Source organism: Achroia grisella, unplaced genomic scaffold (assembly GCF_030625045.1).
Source record: "Achroia grisella isolate CSIRO2021 unplaced genomic scaffold, CSIRO_AGI_Agris_v1 utg512, whole genome shotgun sequence".
NCBI classification, from domain to species: domain Eukaryota; kingdom Metazoa; phylum Arthropoda; class Insecta; order Lepidoptera; family Pyralidae; genus Achroia; species Achroia grisella.
In genome coordinates this window covers 4,779,724-4,799,588 of record NW_026712906.1, presented here as the reverse complement: position 1 = coordinate 4,799,588, position 19,865 = coordinate 4,779,724, and the positions used below count along the sequence as shown (strand labels likewise).

The following is a 19,865-nucleotide window of genomic DNA, read 5'->3' as shown; positions in this document are numbered from 1 at the left end:
GGCAGGGAAAGAAACACGAGCGATGAAGGTGAGTGTCGACGTACGTCCTTAAAAGGGCCTTTTAAACCTACACCCGGGTCACAAGTCCCGGGAACTGAGAAACCGGGAGCCTTCTCTGCCACATGATGGACCAGGCACATGGTGAATCCATGGACTAAGAAGTTTATCTCTCTCAAATAAATTTATCTCAATAGAGATTAGAAACAAAAGCATCTAAGTAATTGAAGTAAAGCTAAAGCAATTCTGTGTTCCTCTCAAATGAAATTAAAAATGTTGGTTATTAAGGAAGTTTGGAGTCATCAACTATTAAAGTTAGTATTCCAATCTAACTTTGAGGCGGGAGCATTTTTCTCTCTTTAGCGTTACCTTTACGAAATGTAAATAGGGTGCCGCATTTTGTATATCTATATATATATATATATATATATATAACTCAAAGGTGACTGACATAGTGATCTACCAACGCACAGCCCAAACCACTGGACGGATCGGGCTGAAATTTGGCATGCAGGTAGATATTATGACGTAGGCAACCGCTAAGAAGGGATTTTGATTAATTCTACCCCCAAGGGAATTAGGGGATGAAAGTTTGTATGAAACTTTGTCAATTTTAAACCGATCGGGCTGAGACTTTGCATGCATAAAGCTACTATGACGTAGGCATCCCCGAAGAAAGGATTTTGATGAATTCCACCCCTAAGAGAATTAAAGCTGCGGGTAAAAACTAGTATATATATGTAGATACCAGCTGTATCCGCGACTTTGTTCGCGTGGTTATCAAAAACACTATTGTTTTCCCCGTTTTTGCAACATTTTCACTGATGCTTCGCTTCTATTGGTGGTAGCGTAAAGTTATATAGCTTAAAGCCTTCCTCAACAAATGGACTATCCAACACATGAATTCAACACTCCTATTAAACACTTAACACTCTTATGCAATAATTTTATTTTCTCTTTTGTTTTTCATATTTATTTTATTACATGAATTGATAATAATTTCCTATATATTTTATGCCTATATGTTATACATATTTCTTGTTTTATTATAGTTTTTTTTTAATATACTAATATTTATGGTAATTAATAGGGCTGATTACAAGCTGTGGTCTTGTTACATGCGTCCTCGCGTATGTCTCTGGGCAGTGCCTGAATATCGGTGGTTTGCTGCTTGTATGCTGCAAACAATACACTGAGGTGCTGCCTTTTTACGTATGGGCTATGCACACACACTACGTTACTCACACCGTTTTTTGTTATCTGTATTGCATTTTATTTTATCTGTATATTTGTTGTGTATTGTATTTTGTTTGACTTCACTAATGTAATGTGTATATCTGTTTTTATTTTTGTTCTTATTATTACAGTGCCTTGTGTGCGTGTGTGCCTTTAACGTGAATATTTTTTTTTTATCTTATCTTATCTTTTTATCTTAAGAATAATTTTTCAATTCGAACCAGTGGGTCCTGGGATTAGCGCGTTCAAACAAACAAACTCTTTAGCTTTACAATAGTAGTATAGATTAGGGGATATATATAAATAAAGTCATATATGATGGGGGACTACCATATTACCATTCATGGTATGGGGGATATACCATGATGGGGGTCACAATATGTGACATTAAGCAACAAGACGAGTGGTTCTAAATTTCTTCAATTCACATTTCAAATATATGTATACCATAGCACTGCTCGTCATCGATAGGGAATACATTCCAACACGCTGGAACGGAAGTAGTGGACAGTGTAGTTGCAGAGCCCTTAGATTATGGAATTACAGAGGACCTCCCTCCAGAGAGTACAGAATGGGGTTTTTCAAGAAGGATGTACCCTTGGAAAACCCCATTCTGTATTCTCTCGAGAAAACCTCGGCAGGTAGTTTATTCCACAATCTGAGTATACACGGGAGGAAGGTCCTATGGAATTATTAACATAAGGTTTCTTAAGGGTCGGCAACGTGCTCGTGACACTCCTGCTGTTTCAAGTGTCCATAATGCCCCTCCGATCGATCCCCCGTCCAATTCAAACGGGGATCGATATTACGACGGCCTGAGCCGAGGTTCGAACCCCTAGTGGTGCCCGACAGACTAAAGTCGTATCCGTCAGGCAAGAGTTGGCCTTCAGCCGCTCCATAAGTCCTTCCGCAGGTTTGGAGTGCCATCTGCACTCGCCCCCTAACGTCCGTTGAAGCTGTAAAAGCCAGCTGCCGCCAACAGCATTAGAGTAGTCCGAAAAGAAAAAAAAAGAAGTCCATAGGCTACGGTAATCATTTACCATCAGATGGGCCTTATGCTTGTGTCTTTTATTAAAATATTAAAGAACAGATTATATAAGATTACAACGAGGTATTTAATTTATAAGTCTTTTTTTTTCTCATTATTTATTTAGGATATTAGCACAATAGTGAGCATGTTAGCTCCGTGTTGTCTTCTTAATCAATTACATATCATCTAAACTTTAAATTACTATAAAAACAAATCTTACCTACTTTTATCTACAAATTTATAAATTAATAACGATTCTTTTGATGCAGGTTCTGATAAAATACTCTGAAATATTCCTAAATTAATTTTGTTTAAATTTTTTTTTTTAGTAAGATTTAGTGTCTTAGTATCAAGTATATATTTTTAAGTGTTAACGGCCACGGTGGTCTAGCGGTTTAGCTCACAGCTTCATTTCCGATGGTCGGGGGTCGATTCCTCGCACGGTGCAATTATTCGTATTCATAAGTACGATTGTTTGTATCGATCTGGGTGTTTTCTATGCATATTATGTATGTAGATACAAAAAAATATATCTAAATATTTATATCAGCTGTCTAGTAACCATAATAAGCTTTGCTTATCTTGGGATTAGATGACGTTGTGTGAATTGTACTGGGGTATTATTATTATTATGTATGTATATATGTATATATACTAGCTTTTGCCCGCGACTTCGCTCGCGTTAATTTATACCCTTAGGGGTGGAATTTATCAAAATCCTTTCTTAAGGGATGCCTACGTCATAGTAGCTTTATGTATGCAAAGTCTCAGCCCGATCGGTTTAAAATTGATAAAGTTTCATACAAACGTTCATCCCCTATTTTATCCCCTTGGGGGTAGTAATAATCAAAATCCTTTCTTAGCGTCATAACATCGACCTGCATGCCAAATTTTAGCCCGTTCCGTCCAGTGTAGGCTGTGCGTTTATAGATCACTATGTCTGTCAGTCACCTTTGAGTTATATATATTTAGATAATACATACTTATCCTTAATTCTAAATTCCTTAATAATATTATAAATGTGAAAGTACGGATATTTGTTATTCTTTCACGCAAAAAGTACTAAATGAATTTTAATGAAATTTCAGCCCGATTCTTCCAGTGGTTTGGGCTGTGCGTTTATAGATCACTATGTCAGTCAGTCACCTTTGAGTTATATATATTTAGATAATACATACTTATCCTTAATTCTAAATTCCTTAATAATATTATAAATGTGAAAGTACGGATATTTGTTATTCTTTCACGCAAAAACTACTAAATGGAATTTAATGAAGTTTCAGCCTGATTCTTCCAGTGGTTTGGGCTGTGCGTTTATAGATCACTATGTCAGTCAGTCACCTTTGAGTTATATATATTTAGATATATGAGAAGAACAGAACTGGCCAAACAAGCACCTATTTCACCTAGTAGACTCAATGCCAGCATTGATTCTACTCAACGGTGTAGTTAATTGCTTTCCAGATCTAAACATATTTAGTTGTAATTTGCTGGAGTTTCGTAGAATGGCAGTAGATTATTTATGTAAAATTAGGATTGTTTTTTCCCTTGTGTAATTAGTGTGTATATATTAGTAACTATCTTCCCAATATGCCCAATATTGGGAAACTGTAAAGCTGTAACATATATATGTTAGGCTGTAACATATATGATTACCATTCACCACCAGGGGTCAGCTTGTTTACCATTTCGATTAAATAAAAAAAAACACCGGAATTCTAATCAAATCAGCATATCGTTTGGCAGTACAGCTAAAGTGATACTTCACAGCGTTATTATTCGTTACTTGAACTCATATGACAGTCCGTATGACACTTGACTCGACAAGTTCCGGGTATAGATTCTAGCTTTGCTAGACATGCGATCTGAGCAGACTCGCCACTTTTTGTGTCGGCGAGGTCGATAGTTTAGTCGCTTGGACAGCGATTACACGTTCAGAAATAGGTTTTGGTAATTTTTAGTTGCGACCGGAATCCTATGTTTTTTTATACCACGTAGGTGGCAAACAGGTATATGGCCCATGAAAAGATGAGATATGACATGTCAATTAGTTATGCAATAATGACGTCATGAGAGGCACTGTTCATATATATTACGACTTGTCAATAAGCGGAGTGGGTAAGTCAAATAAAATTTCGATTTGTATGGAGAGACGTCGCGGACATGCAGCCTTGTTTGCTGATCTATTTATATAAAGAACCCTTATGTATGCTATATAATTTAAAAATTTATGTAATTGCTAAACTTCGATTATTTTCTTATAAAAATGAAAATTTAGAATGAATTATTATCAAAATACTATAATAGATAAATTTTATTACACTATAATGCGAAAATAATTAACAAACAAAAAGAGGAATAAAAATGGCGACTGCCTGAGCCGTGTGCTACACGGGAAGTATTTAATAAGCTACCACCTATTGCTGACACAAAAAGTGGCACGTCTATGTAGCCTCTAATACTTGGTAAGTCTCAATGTCACTTGATGTTTATTTTTAAGAACAATTAACTAGTAAAATTTGTCTGTCTGTTGCGAAGAGAATGTATCTGGTGCTATGAATACTAAATATGCATCAGATATAACTCTGCACATCTCTGCACTCCCTAAGGTTGGCTGGTAGAGAACTCTAATAGCATTAAGCCCGCCTTTTGTACAATTTAATAAAGTTGATACAATTAAACCAAGTTTGACTGTACCAACCAACCAACTTGTAAACGTTCACATAAATTCCTGGTGATTTTTTTTAGAGCATAGGGACAAACGGGCCTGCGGCTCACCTGATGGTAAGTGATTACCGCCGCCCATGAGTATCCATTACCAGGGGAATTGAAAGGGCGTTGCCGGCCTTTTAAGAAGGAATAAGCTCTTTTCTTGAACGTTTGAACACTGTATCAGTTTCAATTTTAATGTGTCACGATGGGCTAACTGACCTGACCTCATGTTCATTATATCATCCTCCACTGGTGCCCCGTGAACACCGTTAACATAGGCAGGTGCACCATTGCAATATTAACCTTAAAAAACTTAAAATAACATAACGTCTCATCTGCGAAGGAGCCAATTATTAGAGATGGATACTAAAATCTCATCTGAGGAGAGTCCAAAAACTTTAAACCTCAGTTTCAAAAATTATTGGATACTCCACAGATGGGCTCAAACCTCCATCTGTGAGGTCCTGTAATTGGTCTCACAGATGGTCATTATTGTCAATTTGCTGGTAATAGTTGAAAGATGAATAAAAAAATTACTCACAAGGTTTCTATGATGCGAATGCGGTGGCGTGTCGTCTGTGCTTCTGTCGATGTCAGCATTGGGCACGCATATCATATCCAGAGGTTCATTCTTCACTTCGTCCATCAGCCTCGGGGATGGGGAGGAGCTGCTATTCGAGATACCATTGCCATTGTTCCCCGGTTCCGCATGGTTCCTATTGTTCACCATCGAGTGGTTTTTCGTGGAGAAATCGTGGACCTGATTCTGCTCGGTGTTATTGTTGTCGTGCCGGGGGCGTTTGATGACGTCGGGGGAGTTGTCAGCAGAGCGGCTGATGCGTCGCGGGGGGAGGGGAATTCGCCGTGAGAAGGGTCCACCGTGGGAGAGAGCTTCTTCAAGTTTCTCAGAGTATGTTGGGGTGTGGGCAGTGTGGGGGATATGCGCGGGGTGCGGCGGCGTATGGGGGGAGGGGGCTGTTGTAGCTCGCAGGCTCTGCAGCAGCGGCTGTGGACAAAATGGTGTTGTTATTTTTTTGAAGAGACAGGTTGACGGCCTTGTTGGTCTAGCGGTTTAGCCTTACATCCTATGGTTGCGGGTTGCGATTCCTCGCACGGTACAAATATTTGTATTCATGAGTATGATTGTTTGTATCGGGCTTGGGTATATTATATATGTATTCAAAAAATATCTGTCTATATCTACCCATAACACTAGCTCTGCTTAACTTGGGACTGGATGGTGCTATATGAATTGCAACAATTTTCCATCTGGTTATTTCTCGTTCTAATAAAATAAAATATACATTTCATAACCTATTAATAATTTGAAGGCCTCGGTGGTCTAGCGGTTTAGCACACCGCCTTACTAGATGATGCTGTATGAATTGCAACAAAACATTTTCCATCTATGTATAATATGTATGTATTTACGAAAAAAAACATTATCTATGTATTGGTTTTAATAAAATAAAATATATTATTATTCTTTATTTTTTCTCATAAACTATTAATAGTATGGATTCTTAGAATGGACACATTCATAGAATGCATTAATTGAAATTTATAAAATTCTCGTGTCACAATGTCAGTTACCATACTCCTTCGAAACTTTATATGCATTAAATTTTTATGAAATTTTATATGCATATTCAGTAGGTCTGAGAATCGGTTACTATCTATTTTTCATACCCCTATGTGATAAGGGTTGTCCACCCCTAACATTATTTTTTTATTCTTTGGGCAAAATACTTTATTTAAATTTTTTTATTGTGTCATTAAAAAATACATACAACCCTAAATTTTCACCCTTCAATGACCAACCCCTACTTTTTATAGCGTTATTAATTTATATGGCAAAACAACGTTTGCCGGGTCAGCTAGTATATATATATATTAAAGTGTCAGCATGTACGTACGTTACTAATCTGAACCTTGTCTATTATTGTGTTGCATATTTTTCCGTGTATCAGCTAATTACTGATAACTATCTGTGTTTTAACTAGATTGTAGTAATTCAATTATAATAATTTATAAATATATATAGTGTGACTTCAAATATTTATACGTTACATCACTTCCAAATCGTACAGCTCCATTTAGTATCTATATATTAATAAATGAATGAATGTTTATTTACTTATAAATATTGGTATTTGCATATTAAGCAGATATTTTTTTATTTATGTATGTAGTTCATGTAAGTGTATGTAAGTTTAATGTATGATTATTATTGTATACATAACTTTTCGAACTCCTACACTCAGACCAGAGTTGTATCCGTCAGGCAGGAGTTGGCCTTCAGCCGCTCCATAAGTTCACAAGTTTGTTGTGCCATCTGCACTCGCCCCCTAATATTTGGTGAAGCTGTAAAGGCCAATTGCGACCAACAGCATTAGAAGAGTTAAAAAAAACTTACCCCCTGAACATCCTCGTTCTGAGTGAGGCCGGAGACCCGGAGGACCTCGGCGGTCTTGAGGAAGGAGGAGAGACTCCTCTGATGAACGTTCACCTCGCCGTGGTAGATGAATTCCACCAGCGCGTGCAGGTCTGTGAATGCCACATCCTGGAGCACGATCACGGGGTGCTTGCAGGGTGTTGACTGTACAAAAATGATAAAACAAATCAATAGCTGCCTTTGAAAGACATTATTTTAGTATTTTATTGAATCTATACATCTATACATATAAATAAAATTGGAGTGTCTGTTTGTAATATTGAAATAAACGTTTTATACTACATGCATATAAATATAAATACGGTACATACACCAAAATAACATTTTTTAGAATATTTGTCTCTCTGTTTGTTCCGACTAATCTCTGAAATGGCTGGACCGATTTTGATGTGACTTTTATTTTAGTTGCTGATAGAAACCGTTACGCGCTCATTCTTTGTGTAATCAGATAATACTGTCAGCTTTATCAATTTTAAATTAGATTTTTTCTTCATCAATATTATTATCGTTTATAAACTCTACAATTTAATGATAAGCTTTTTAAATTATTATACATTTCTATAGAGAGCATATAACATATTTTTTATGAATGAGATTGTAAGTTAATAAAAGTTACCTAAAGATAATTAAGTGTTTTCGGTTAAAAAGTAATTTTTTAGTTAAGTTGTTTATAGAGTTAAAGTTTTGAGTTAGTCAGTCATTACGCTAGTGTTATTCTTTCAAGTTAAATTATTATTACCAAATTTCAATTAAATTAAACTGTGATACTGTAACTATCTGTGTATCAAGTTTCAACTAAATCGGTTCAGTAGTTTTGGCTGCCCTGTCTGTTGTCTGTTGCTTGAAAGCAAGGCAGACAGACAGAATTTCACATTTACAATATTATACAAGTAAGGATTATTATAGAGTGGAAAGAACAGGTTATTTTTTTTAAGATTAAGATTATAACTAACAAAAAGTTACGTAAAGCTAATTGAGTGTTTTGGGGTAACAAGTAAATATTCGAAGTTGTTTACAAAGAGTTAAAGTTTTGAGTTAGTCAGCATTAGGTTAGCGTTAAGTTAAACTATGATACCGTAATTTTGTGATTAGGTGTATTCAAGTTTTTGATGAACTAACCTTCCCAAATATATAACGGTCAAGTTACGATGGCTTCCGAATTTATTTTTTTAAGAAAAAAGTAGTCTATGGTTGAAACGTGTATACTGTAAAACATTTCTCATTAAGTATTTCTCTATATATTTATTAAACATCATTTTAAGTTCACTAGCCTATTGCACGTGATTTCGCATACATAGATTTTCGAACCCTATTTTCTACCTTCCAGATTTTTTTTAAACATAAGAAATTCAATTGAATTTATTGCCAGTCTACCCTATTTCATACCTTTACACATGTTTTTTTAAATAAGTAATTTAAATGAGTTTCTTGCCGGTTCTTCTCAATTGAATCTGTATATGGAACTGGACGGTAGGAAAAAATATAATATAAAAAAATTTGACGTTCATAAGCGGCTAAAATGTCCTACATGAAGAAATGATTTTTGAATTTGAATAAATGATTTTTAGTTTGAATTTGAATTTGTAAAACTGTAAAAGATTGCTGTTATTGTGCCAGCTATATGTATTAAATTTTTTATTACAAAAAAATTATTCTTGACCTGGTTTATAATATAAAAAATGTATATTAAACACGTAAGTTTAAAAATAAAAAGAACTAGGATAAAAATCTTTTTCACAGAATTAATTTACTATAATTTTTTTATTATCTATCATTAAGTTAAAGATACATGTTCACTTAAAATGAGATAAGTAGCTACACATGATCCTACATTGAACCGTAGTTACAAATAATAACGAGACACTACTCAATTCAAGAATAGAATTCTTCAACTGACATATCTTCAAATACTAGGTTTGTTCCGGTGTGTTATGTACACATAAGGTCACATGATGGGAGCATGTATTTTTTGTAAATACATACATATTATACATAGAAAACACTCAGATCAATACAAACAATCATACTCATGAATACACATTTTTGTGCCGTGCGAGGAATCGAACCCGCGACCAATCAATTATACTCAAAAAGAAAAAATATAACCACCTAGACCACCAAGGCTGTCAAATACATACATATATACATAGTAGGTAGACAACGAGTACCGGAAAGTATTTTGTAGTATTATATTAATAAACTAGCTGTACCCGCGACGACGTCCGCGTGGCATTATACTTTATTTGTCTAAAATAAAAGTAGCCTCAGTTACTACTTATTACATTAGCTACCTGCCAAAAAAAGTCCCGTCAAAATCGGCTCAGCCGTTTCAGAGATTAGCCGGAACAAACTGACAGACAGACAATAATCTAAAAAAATTTTATTTTGGTGTATGTACTTACTAATTTTATTTATATGTATAGATAGTAACATAGTGGGTATTTCACTATAGCGCTCTGCTCAATTAATTTTATGCAATTTCACGCGAGTAACGCCACGGGATATAGTGAGTTTATAACAATTTAACATTAATACGTTATCTTAGCTTGTTTTTATTAACTGTTACACGAAGTTCACCTACGCAACTAAATATTTAATGAATGAAAAAAACAATAAGATCTGAACTCATCAATATTTGGTTTATGTATTTCATTCATAATAAGTACTTATCAATTAAATAGGTATTTAACATAAAAATTAATCTGTATCAGTTACAGTAATTAATATGTAATAATGAAAAGTAATTTATTAAAAACATATAACACTCTATCACGACAATAATACCAGAAGGGGTAGACAGAAGCCTGGTTAAAAGAAGACATGGTAAAAAAATACTTAAACATTAAAAAAAATATCTGAGCAATTTGTAAAATAGTTAAGTTTTATCAAATTAACTTATACTTATTACATACTAGCTACACTCCCCAGCTTCGTACGGGTGTACATGTATTATACATATAAACTTTCCTCTAGAATCACTCTATATATTGCTAAAAACTGCATTAAAATCCGTTGCGTAGTTTAGAAGATGTAAACGAACGGACAGTGGAAGCGACTTCTTTTTATACTATGTAAATATAAATATAACCCATGACTATATAAAATGTATGCAAAATATTCTGTATAAATTGTTTTAGCACGATTCAATATTCATAATATAAAAAAATTAGACATTCATAAGCGGCTAAAATGTCCTACATGAAGAAGTGATTTTTGAATTTGAATAAATGATTTTTGAGTTTGAATTTGAATTTGTAAAACTGTATAAGATTGCTGTTATTGTGCCAGCTATTTGTATTAAAATTTTTATTACAAAAAAATTATTCGTGATCTGGTTTATAATATACAAACACATAAGTTTAAAAATAAAAAGAACTAGGATAAAAATCTTTTTCACAGAATTAATTTACTATAATTTTTTTATCATCTATCACTAAGTTAAAGATACATGTTCACTTAAAATGAGATAAGTAGATACACATGATCCTACATTGAACCGTAGTTACAAATAACGAGACAATACTCAATTCAACTGAAATATACTAGGTTTGTTCCGGTGTGCTGTGACTTCATTTTATACTATATAAATATAAATATAAACCATGACTATATAAAATGTATGCAAAACATTCTGTATAAATTGTTTTAGCACGATTCAATATTCATAAGTAGTTAGTGATGTAAATACAATGCGGCGAACGCGAAAATTAATCTGTATCAGACAGCCAATGTGTCATAATGGCCGTAATTTAATAAACATATAACCCTCTATCACGACTATAATACCAGATTTAAGCTCTGGTTCCCGAGAGGGAGCGTGGGTTCGAACCCCACACCTGACAGTAGTTGTTCCTTTTTACTTTTTGTTATGTTTTTTATTATTGTCATTATATTTTGTTTTTAATATTTTGATTTATAAACGTGAAATTTATTTAAAATTAGTTTTGTAATATATTTTTTTTATAAAATATCTTTACTACAACTTTCAACATAACTGTTAATTTTGATAACTTTAATTTTATATAATATTAATATTTGTCAACAATAAATACTAATATAGAAATATTAATTTACTACGTGCTTATTTTGATTACTTATAGCGCAATTTATACTATTGAATTTTTACGATATTTAAATCATGAAGTTGTTAATGGTTCAATACCTATCTTAGGATATATTCATACGTTTTTAATTGCTTTGACCATAGATTAAAAAAAATTCCCGCCAAAATGTTTACATAGAGAATTTTTCCAAGATACAACTTGACAAAATTGTTCCTTTTTAACTTTTTGCCTTGCCTATATTATTATTGCAGCATATTTTGTTTTTAAATTTTGATTGAAAAAAATATATTTAAATGTTAATGTTAATTTTTTTATAAAAATGCTTTACTGCAACTTTCAACATATTATTAGTTTTGATACACGTAAACATATAATATTAATATTTGTCAACAATAAATACTAATATAGATATATTAATTTACTACGTGCTTATTTTGATTACTTTTGCACTAGATTTAGAATGATTTCTTCTCAAGAGATTCTCAATCAGTTTTTTTTTCTTTTCCTTTTTTTGGAATCAGTTTTTTAAGTGTCTACATTTCTTCTGTACAACGAATTCTTTTATCCGGAAGATTTCGTGAAATCCACCATAGAAGAGCATGTCCCGCGTAATCTCCAGGAAATATTAAGAAATTCAGGTATACATAACCTCAACGAGACATTAAAAATAATATAAGAATATCATCAATAAAAAATATGAAGACATGGCTGTATAGGTGCAGTTCCCTATGCCTTACCGTAAAAGGATAAACAGAAAAAAAGAACATGTGCACGTTTAACAATAAAATAATAATTTCCCGCCAAAAATTTGACATATCGAAACATGGCGTACTCACTTTTAACAGTTCTCTGAAGTAGGGACTACAAGCAGAAAGCACGACGCGGTGGGCCTTCAGACTCTTCCCGTCACACGCCAGCGTCACGTCCACGAAGTCTTCATCGTCGCGAAGGTTCTCGAACGCGCTCGTTATGCTGCTTTGGTAGTTGTTCCACCGCAGACAGAAGTGTTGATTGTCCGCCATTGTGAGATTTTGTTTTTTTTCTTGTGAGTTTATGGAATCATGTGTCCGATGTGCAAGTCTGTGGAAGGAAGTCAATTGTTAGTTTCGAAATTTAAAAAAATAATAAAGTTATATTTTAAGTTTTATTTTTTAAGGACATTTATCACTAAAAGATGGATAAATTAAGTTTAGTGGTTTGTTTTATAAAGGAAATGATAATTCTTAAAGTGGTTTGATTTCCGTAGTACGAAGTGATATTTGCTGTAAAAACTTAAATAAATAAGAAGAAATGTTGAATAATAATTATTATTTTATTTATTATTTAAGATTTTATTGAATAAAAGTAAAAATTGCATATTTAAAAGAATGTTATATCCTTCTCATTATTTACTGTCCTTTATCCCTATTTCAAGAAATTATGTTACAACCGTACCAGAAAAAAATGTGTAACATTTATTTTAGTGTTTAGAGTTATAACAATGTTAATTTAATAATATCACCTCTAAGATAGCCGTGAAAGGACTAGTCAAAAGTAATCTAGGTATATTATATTGCGTTTAGGACGGTAGGGAAAAAATAGTATTACAAAGAAAATTACTCGTGTATGTAAGTCACTGATATATTCTACACGAGTCAATGGGAATTCTAATTCGTTTATTTATTTATGAGTGAAGATAAAATTATCCCATAATTTATTTAACCCCTTTAAGGGGAAAATATTTAAAAACTTTGTATGTCATATTTATTTACATTTAACTAGTTACTCGCCCCAGCTTCACTCGGTTGTACATGTATTATACATATAAAGCTTCCTCTTGAATCACTCTATCTATTAAAAAAACCGCTTCAAAATTCATTACGTAGTTTTAAAGATTTAAGCATACATAGGGACGGAGAGACAGAGACAGCGACTTTGTTTAATTCTATGAAATGATTAGCAGCCTCAAAAATAATTTTCAAGCTTCTAGCTTCAAAAATTACGATTCTTCGATACAATATTTTATCCCCAATTTCAACCCCTTACAACTCTTTTTTCGCATTCAAAGTAGCCTATGTCCTTTCTCAGGGTCTAGACTATCTATGTACCAAATTTCATTTAAATCGGTTCAGTAGTTTTGGCATGAAAGTGAGACAGAGAGACAGACTACTTTCGCATTTATAATATTAAAGTAAGGATAAGGATTATTATCTATATATTCAAAATAGCCGAAAGTAAAAATATACGCCAATTCAGTTAGCTATAGTCCTTAAAATAAAATCCGTTTGCAGAATAAAAAAAATTGTCCCAAGTAGGTCGGAGTGATAAACGTTTGCATTTAATGCGAGTTTGCATCACTTGTTTATTGCGAGCGAGTGGAGAATTATTTATTCGGCCTATTTCTTTATATTTTTAATGTTATAATGTGACGGTATCAACTCGAATGATAAATGAGTTCAATTCCTTTAGACACAGTTACTAGTTAAACTAACCGCTTCTTAGTAAATATTATATTAAAAAAAAAAAAGTAATTTTAAGTAGTTATGACGTGGTCGAGTGGAATGAGTAGTCATGCTCACTCAAATGTCCAGATATGTGGCGGCGTGGTGGGCCGGGTCATTGGGCTCCCTAAAATATGGGCAGTGATGGCTGGCTCATCCGTCATACTCGTGCACGATTGCTGCTTGTAGGGACTGGTCTGCTCTTATCACTACGACAGTAAATCAGTCGTCTTATGTACGTATCTTATTATGTTTTTATATTTAAACCTTATTAGTGCTGGTTGGTATTTATTCACGTTTCGACTTTTAAAATGTGACCTTATAAGTATTATTTAAAATAGCAACATTCACGAATGTGCGGTAGATTAAAAAAATAATTTTGTTATGACTATTCAAAAGCTTACATTATGTTTATTTGAATAAATGATTTTTTATTCTATTCTATTCTATTTAAAAAGACTGATATTTTTTATGCTACTCCGATCGATCCCCCATCCAATTCGAACGGGAATCGAAATTACGACAGCCTTAGCCAAGTTCGAATCCTTAGCGGTGCCCTCAGACTAAAGTCGTATCCGTCAGGCGGGAGTTGGCCTTCAGCCGCTCCATAAGTCCTTCCTTGGTTTGGAGTGCCATCTGCAGTCGCCCCCTATCGTCCGGTGAAGTTTTAACAGCATTAGAATAGTTGGAAAAAATGTTTTTTGACTGTAAAAACTTGTCTGCGTAGGAACCTCAGTCCCACATATCTCATCCGCCAAGCAGCTTGCTTTGTAACTGTTTCGGGTGCAGATTAGGCAGTGAAATTTCAGGATAAGAGGCATGACATCTTAGTCCTCTCAAAAAAATCGTTTGGGTAGTGTCGTGATAACGTGATATCCGTAAAATTAATGTATATAGGTGACGGTTACCGTTCACCATCAGGTGGGCTGTCAGCATGTTTGCCATTATAATCCTTTTTGAAATAATCATACCATAAAACTTCAAAGAGCATATCACTGTTTATTAGGCGTCGGCAACGCGCACGTGACACTCTTGGTGTTTCATGGCCATAGGTCTCGGTAACTGTTTAACATCAGGTGGGTCGTATATTTGTTTATCTACCACTACGAAATAAATAAATTTATTTAAAATATATATAAATATATATTATATACTAGCGACCTCTCCCGGATTTTCACGGTTGCATTACAAATCTTTGAATTTCTCGGCTTGTTCTATACTATTACACACATGTATTATACATATAAACCTTCCTCTTGAATCACTCTATCTATTGCTGAAAACTGCATTAAAATCCGTTGCGTAATTTAAAAGATATAAGGGACAACGGCGGTGACTTTGTAATAATTTATATTATACTATGCGAGCAAAGTCGTAGGCTGTAGCTAGTGTTACTTTATAAACACATAACAATAATTTCTGGCCGAAATATACAAAGAAAAAAGTATGGGAGTAGATGAAAAACACGGTTTATTTTATTGTTTCGCGAAAAAAGTTTTATTATAAAGTTCATTACTATGAGAAAATACTCTGATTTCTGTTCGAATCGTGTATTTAGAAATTGCTAAGTTGCGGTGTGATTCTGCGAATTATTCACGTGTTTTGCACTTTTAGGCTTTTTGTTGGCCTTGAGTGAAACTTGTTCCTAGGCTTTACAATTGCTCAGGGACTCGTTTGGAAGAGAGAAATAATTGAACTCGTTTGGAACTTCTAAAAATTATAATTTCAATACATATAACGAAACTATAGCCAAATGTACAAATTCAAATTCAAATTCAAAATATCTTTATTCATGTAGGTCTATTACAGACTTATGATATGTCAAATCTACAGTCAGTTCGGAATGATTTCGAGATGAGAAGAACTGACAAGAAACTCAGCTCGTATTTTTTTTTAAATGTTCCTACATGTGGGATAAACTATTATTGGTGTATTTTATCACCGTAATAGAATCTAAAACAAGAGTTGTTAGAATGGTTGTCTGTTCCTCAGTCCACTTGAAAGTAATATCAAAAACGACTTAACCGATTTCGGTCCGATTTTCGTTAACTTATTGTGGTTAAATTTGAATTAAAATTGAATATCATTTAATTTGTTTTATTTCAATCAGTTTACTAACAAAAAATAGTTACTCAGATACATAGTCATGAGTTCATGTAGTTTATAAATACATGATATTGACGCTATTGTGATCTAGCGGTCACACCGCCTTGCCACCGATGATTGTGGGTTCGATTCCTTCCACAGTAGAAACTTTTGTATTCTTAAGTATAATTGTTTCTATGGGCCTAGGTATTATCTATGTATATTATGTATGTACATATTAATAGTACAAACACACAAGTTTCTTGCTCGTTCTTCTTGTGATGAGACAGCTTTACGAATGATCGGTAGATTAAAAAAAATGTAATGACTATTCAAAAGTGCTTAAATTAAGTTTATTTGAATAAAAGATTTTAGATTCTATTCTATTCTAAAAAAATGTATCTATGTATTTATATCAGTTGTCTATTACACAAGCTTGGGGATAGATGGCGCTGTGTGAATTGTCCTGAGATATATTATTAAGTTTATTATTTAATTATTGTGTAATTTTTATAGGTTGATACCTATAACGAAGAATGTTTACGCAGTTTCTATCTCTCAGGACATCCGTGCCTTGACCCAGTTGCCAAGATCATGACCCTATAGCGTTGCCTCTTTGATTCTATTATAAATTATTACCTATATTTATATTATAAATGTTTATTAGTACTCCTATCTGTTTTTAGTTAACGTAGTAGTAGATAAAGATTAATATAGACTTTGCATAGTTTAATCACTAGATGGCACTGTGTAACTTGTCCAAGTATATTAAATCTCTTTTTTAAGATAGAATGGAAAATCTTTATTCAAATGAACTGAATAATAGTCCTATTAATTTTAGTCCAATGAATTGAATAGTCCCATTTATATTTTAATCTAACGGTCATTCAGAAAGCTGTCTCATCACAAGAAGAATGAGCAAGAAACTAGAATTTCTTGTTCGCTCTGCTTCTCGTGGTTCTGGCCTTGTGGTTAGGTAGTCATATATACAGCTGACTCAATAATAAATACGACCGCATTTCATTTAACATTCAGTAAGACTATAGACAAACTAGCCGTGCCCACGTTTTCATCTGCATGAAATTTATAGCCCACATGTTATGATATAATAACAATAATAATAATCTAAGGACAATTCACACAGCGCCACCTAGTCCCAAGTTAAGCTAGCTAAAGCTTGTGTTACGGGTACTAGATAACTGATACAAGTACATAGATATTTTTTTTTCGTAAATACATACATATTATACATAGAAAACACCCAGACCTACACAAACAATCATACTCATGAATACAAATGTTTGTGCTGTGCGAGGAATCGAACCCGCGACCGTCGGACGTAAAGCGGTATGCTAGACCGCTAGACCACCGATGTCGTCAATATATGCTATATAAGCTATATTATTGTACAGTTTCATCAAAATCCGTTCTGTAGTTTTGGAGTGAAACTGTAACAAACATCCATTCATCCATACTCACAAACTTTCGCGTTTATAATATTAGTAACATAAGCTCACCTTTACGCATCGATTAATTTTAAGTGAAATTTATATTTAAAATATTTTGTTTTATATTTATATATCTTTTTTTGACATTTCTCATTTATATTAGTGCATCGCCAACAATCTTTCTCTGGTTGCCTGGTAGATACCACCACTCATGGTTGCCTGGTAGATAACGCCGCATGGTATTAAGTCTGCCATATGTACACATTGTTTTTGTGCATTAACGTTAAATAAATAAATAAAAAATTAAATATATTAGGTATGAAAATGTCTACAGAACATAATTGGGTTACTAGCACATATCTTGCATTCGATTCCGCCAATGTTTCTCTGCGATTGCAAACACCAGATTCAGAGCCAATTGTTTCGTTTGACACACATTGGCGGGTGCACACGTAACTTGGCGTTACTTGGAAGTTATCAAACATTCGTAGACAATACGGAGTGGTAATGAGACAATGATAGGTAATCGGGTTACCTGCAGGACGGTAGCTCTATCACAACAAACGCTTGTAAACTAACAAACTTTTTTACACCACTGAATTTTTGCTTGTGACTGATCTTCATCATTACATAGTGTAAAATAAAGTCGCTGTCGCTGTCTGTCCCTGTATATGCTTAAATCTTTTAAACACCGCCATTTTGGTATGCTATACGTGTGTCATTAGGGATGTTCCGATACATGTGAATGTATGCTCGATACTTTTATTTATATACTCTTTATTGCATCAGGAAAATTACATTAATAAAATTAATAGAGTAATTAAAATTAAGAGGGCACAGAAGGCGGCCGTATCGCTTATGAAATCTCTTCCAGGCAACCTTTTAGAGCTCTACCCTCTAAAAGGTTGCCTGGAAGAGATTTCAAGAATTGAAAAAGATTTGAAGAAGAGAGAGAAAAGACAAAAGGTGGGAGGTGGCGTTAGAATAGAAGAGAAAAACATAATAATAATAATGACAAATTAATAATAATGAATAACATAACATATTACATATATAAATAATAAATAAATAATATCTCAGGACAATTCACATAACGCCATCTAGTCCCAAGCTAAACAGAGCTTGTGTGGGTACTACACAACTGATATAAATACATGGATACATCTTTTCAAAATAAATACATATTACACATAGAAAACATCCAGACCAATACAAACAATCACACTCATGAATACAAATGTTTGTACCGTGCGAGGAATCGAACCGACGATCATCGGATAGTAAAGCGGTGTGCTAAAACACTAGACCACCGAGGCTGTCTATATTACATATATAAACAGTATACACCTATATAAATACTTTTCAACTTTTCTTAGACAGTTTTATAATAGCTTTTAGTTAATAATAATTTCAGGACAGTTCACACGACGCCATCCAGACCCGAGTTAAGGTAGATGAAGCTTGTGTTATGGGTACTAGATAATTGATACAAATACATAGATTTTCTTTTTCGGAAATCCATTTGCGTACATCGTTACATAGTATAAAACAAAGTCGCTGTCGCTGTCTGTCCCTGTACATGCTTAAATCTTTAAAACTACGCGGTTTTTTTAATAGATAGAGTGATTCAAGAGAAAGGTTTATATGTATAATACATGTACACCCGTGCGAAGCCGGGGCGAGTAGCTAGTAATATTATAACACGAAAGTTTGTGAGTATTAAAGTTTGTTACTTTTGAAGTGTCTGTTTGTAATATAGAAATAACAGTTTTTTATTCGATAGCTACATTATTGTAGACTAAAATAGGCTATATATTTCTTTATTTATAAAATTACATGCTCTCAATATTATGTTAATATATACAATACTAATGAAATTATTAACTCCCGAGCGAAGTCTGGGCGTGCCAGCAGTTATCTGTTGTAATCTTCATACGTATGTTGTAATACAATCTTGAGATTATAATTATATATTTACGATTGGGACCATAAACAATAGAATGCTCGGTAATTGATAAAGTTGGTAGCAGGAACATATAAACACTGTGCTTTGGTATACGATAAGAGGAATTCATTCAATACATCTGTTAACATCTGTAAAAAAAAATTTATTGAGCAAACTATCTAACCCATCGTGACAGATTCACCAAGAATTTGTCACGATGGTTTCCAGGGGGAACCGCATAGAGGTCAACCTGACATGGCACATTGCTAGCAATAAGATCATCAGTCCACATTACTAACTGGCTTTTCTCCCAGTCTTGCTGAGTTAATAAACCTATTGCACCAAGCAATTACCGAGAGGGTTATACATATACATATACATATAAATAAAATTGGAGTGTTTGTTTGTAATAT

At 33.6% G+C, this 19,865-nt stretch overlaps 1 protein-coding gene across 5 annotated transcripts in view; it reads right to left on the bottom strand.

Moving 5' to 3' along the window:
- Positions 1 to 19,865, bottom strand: part of LOC131846873 (broad-complex core protein isoforms 1/2/3/4/5) — a 79,660-nt gene that overhangs the window by 8,295 nt on the left and 51,500 nt on the right. For all 5 annotated transcript variants that reach the window (XM_059196294.1, XM_059196297.1, XM_059196293.1 and 2 more), the window contains exons 2-4: positions 12,331 to 12,574; positions 7,392 to 7,574; positions 5,517 to 5,981 (exon numbers count right to left, since the gene is read on the bottom strand). In XM_059196294.1, coding sequence (XP_059052277.1) covers positions 5,517 to 5,981; positions 7,392 to 7,574; positions 12,331 to 12,516 — 834 coding nt within the window. In that variant the 5' untranslated portion in view covers positions 12,517 to 12,574. The remainder of the gene's footprint in view (positions 1 to 5,516; positions 5,982 to 7,391; positions 7,575 to 12,330; positions 12,575 to 19,865) is intronic.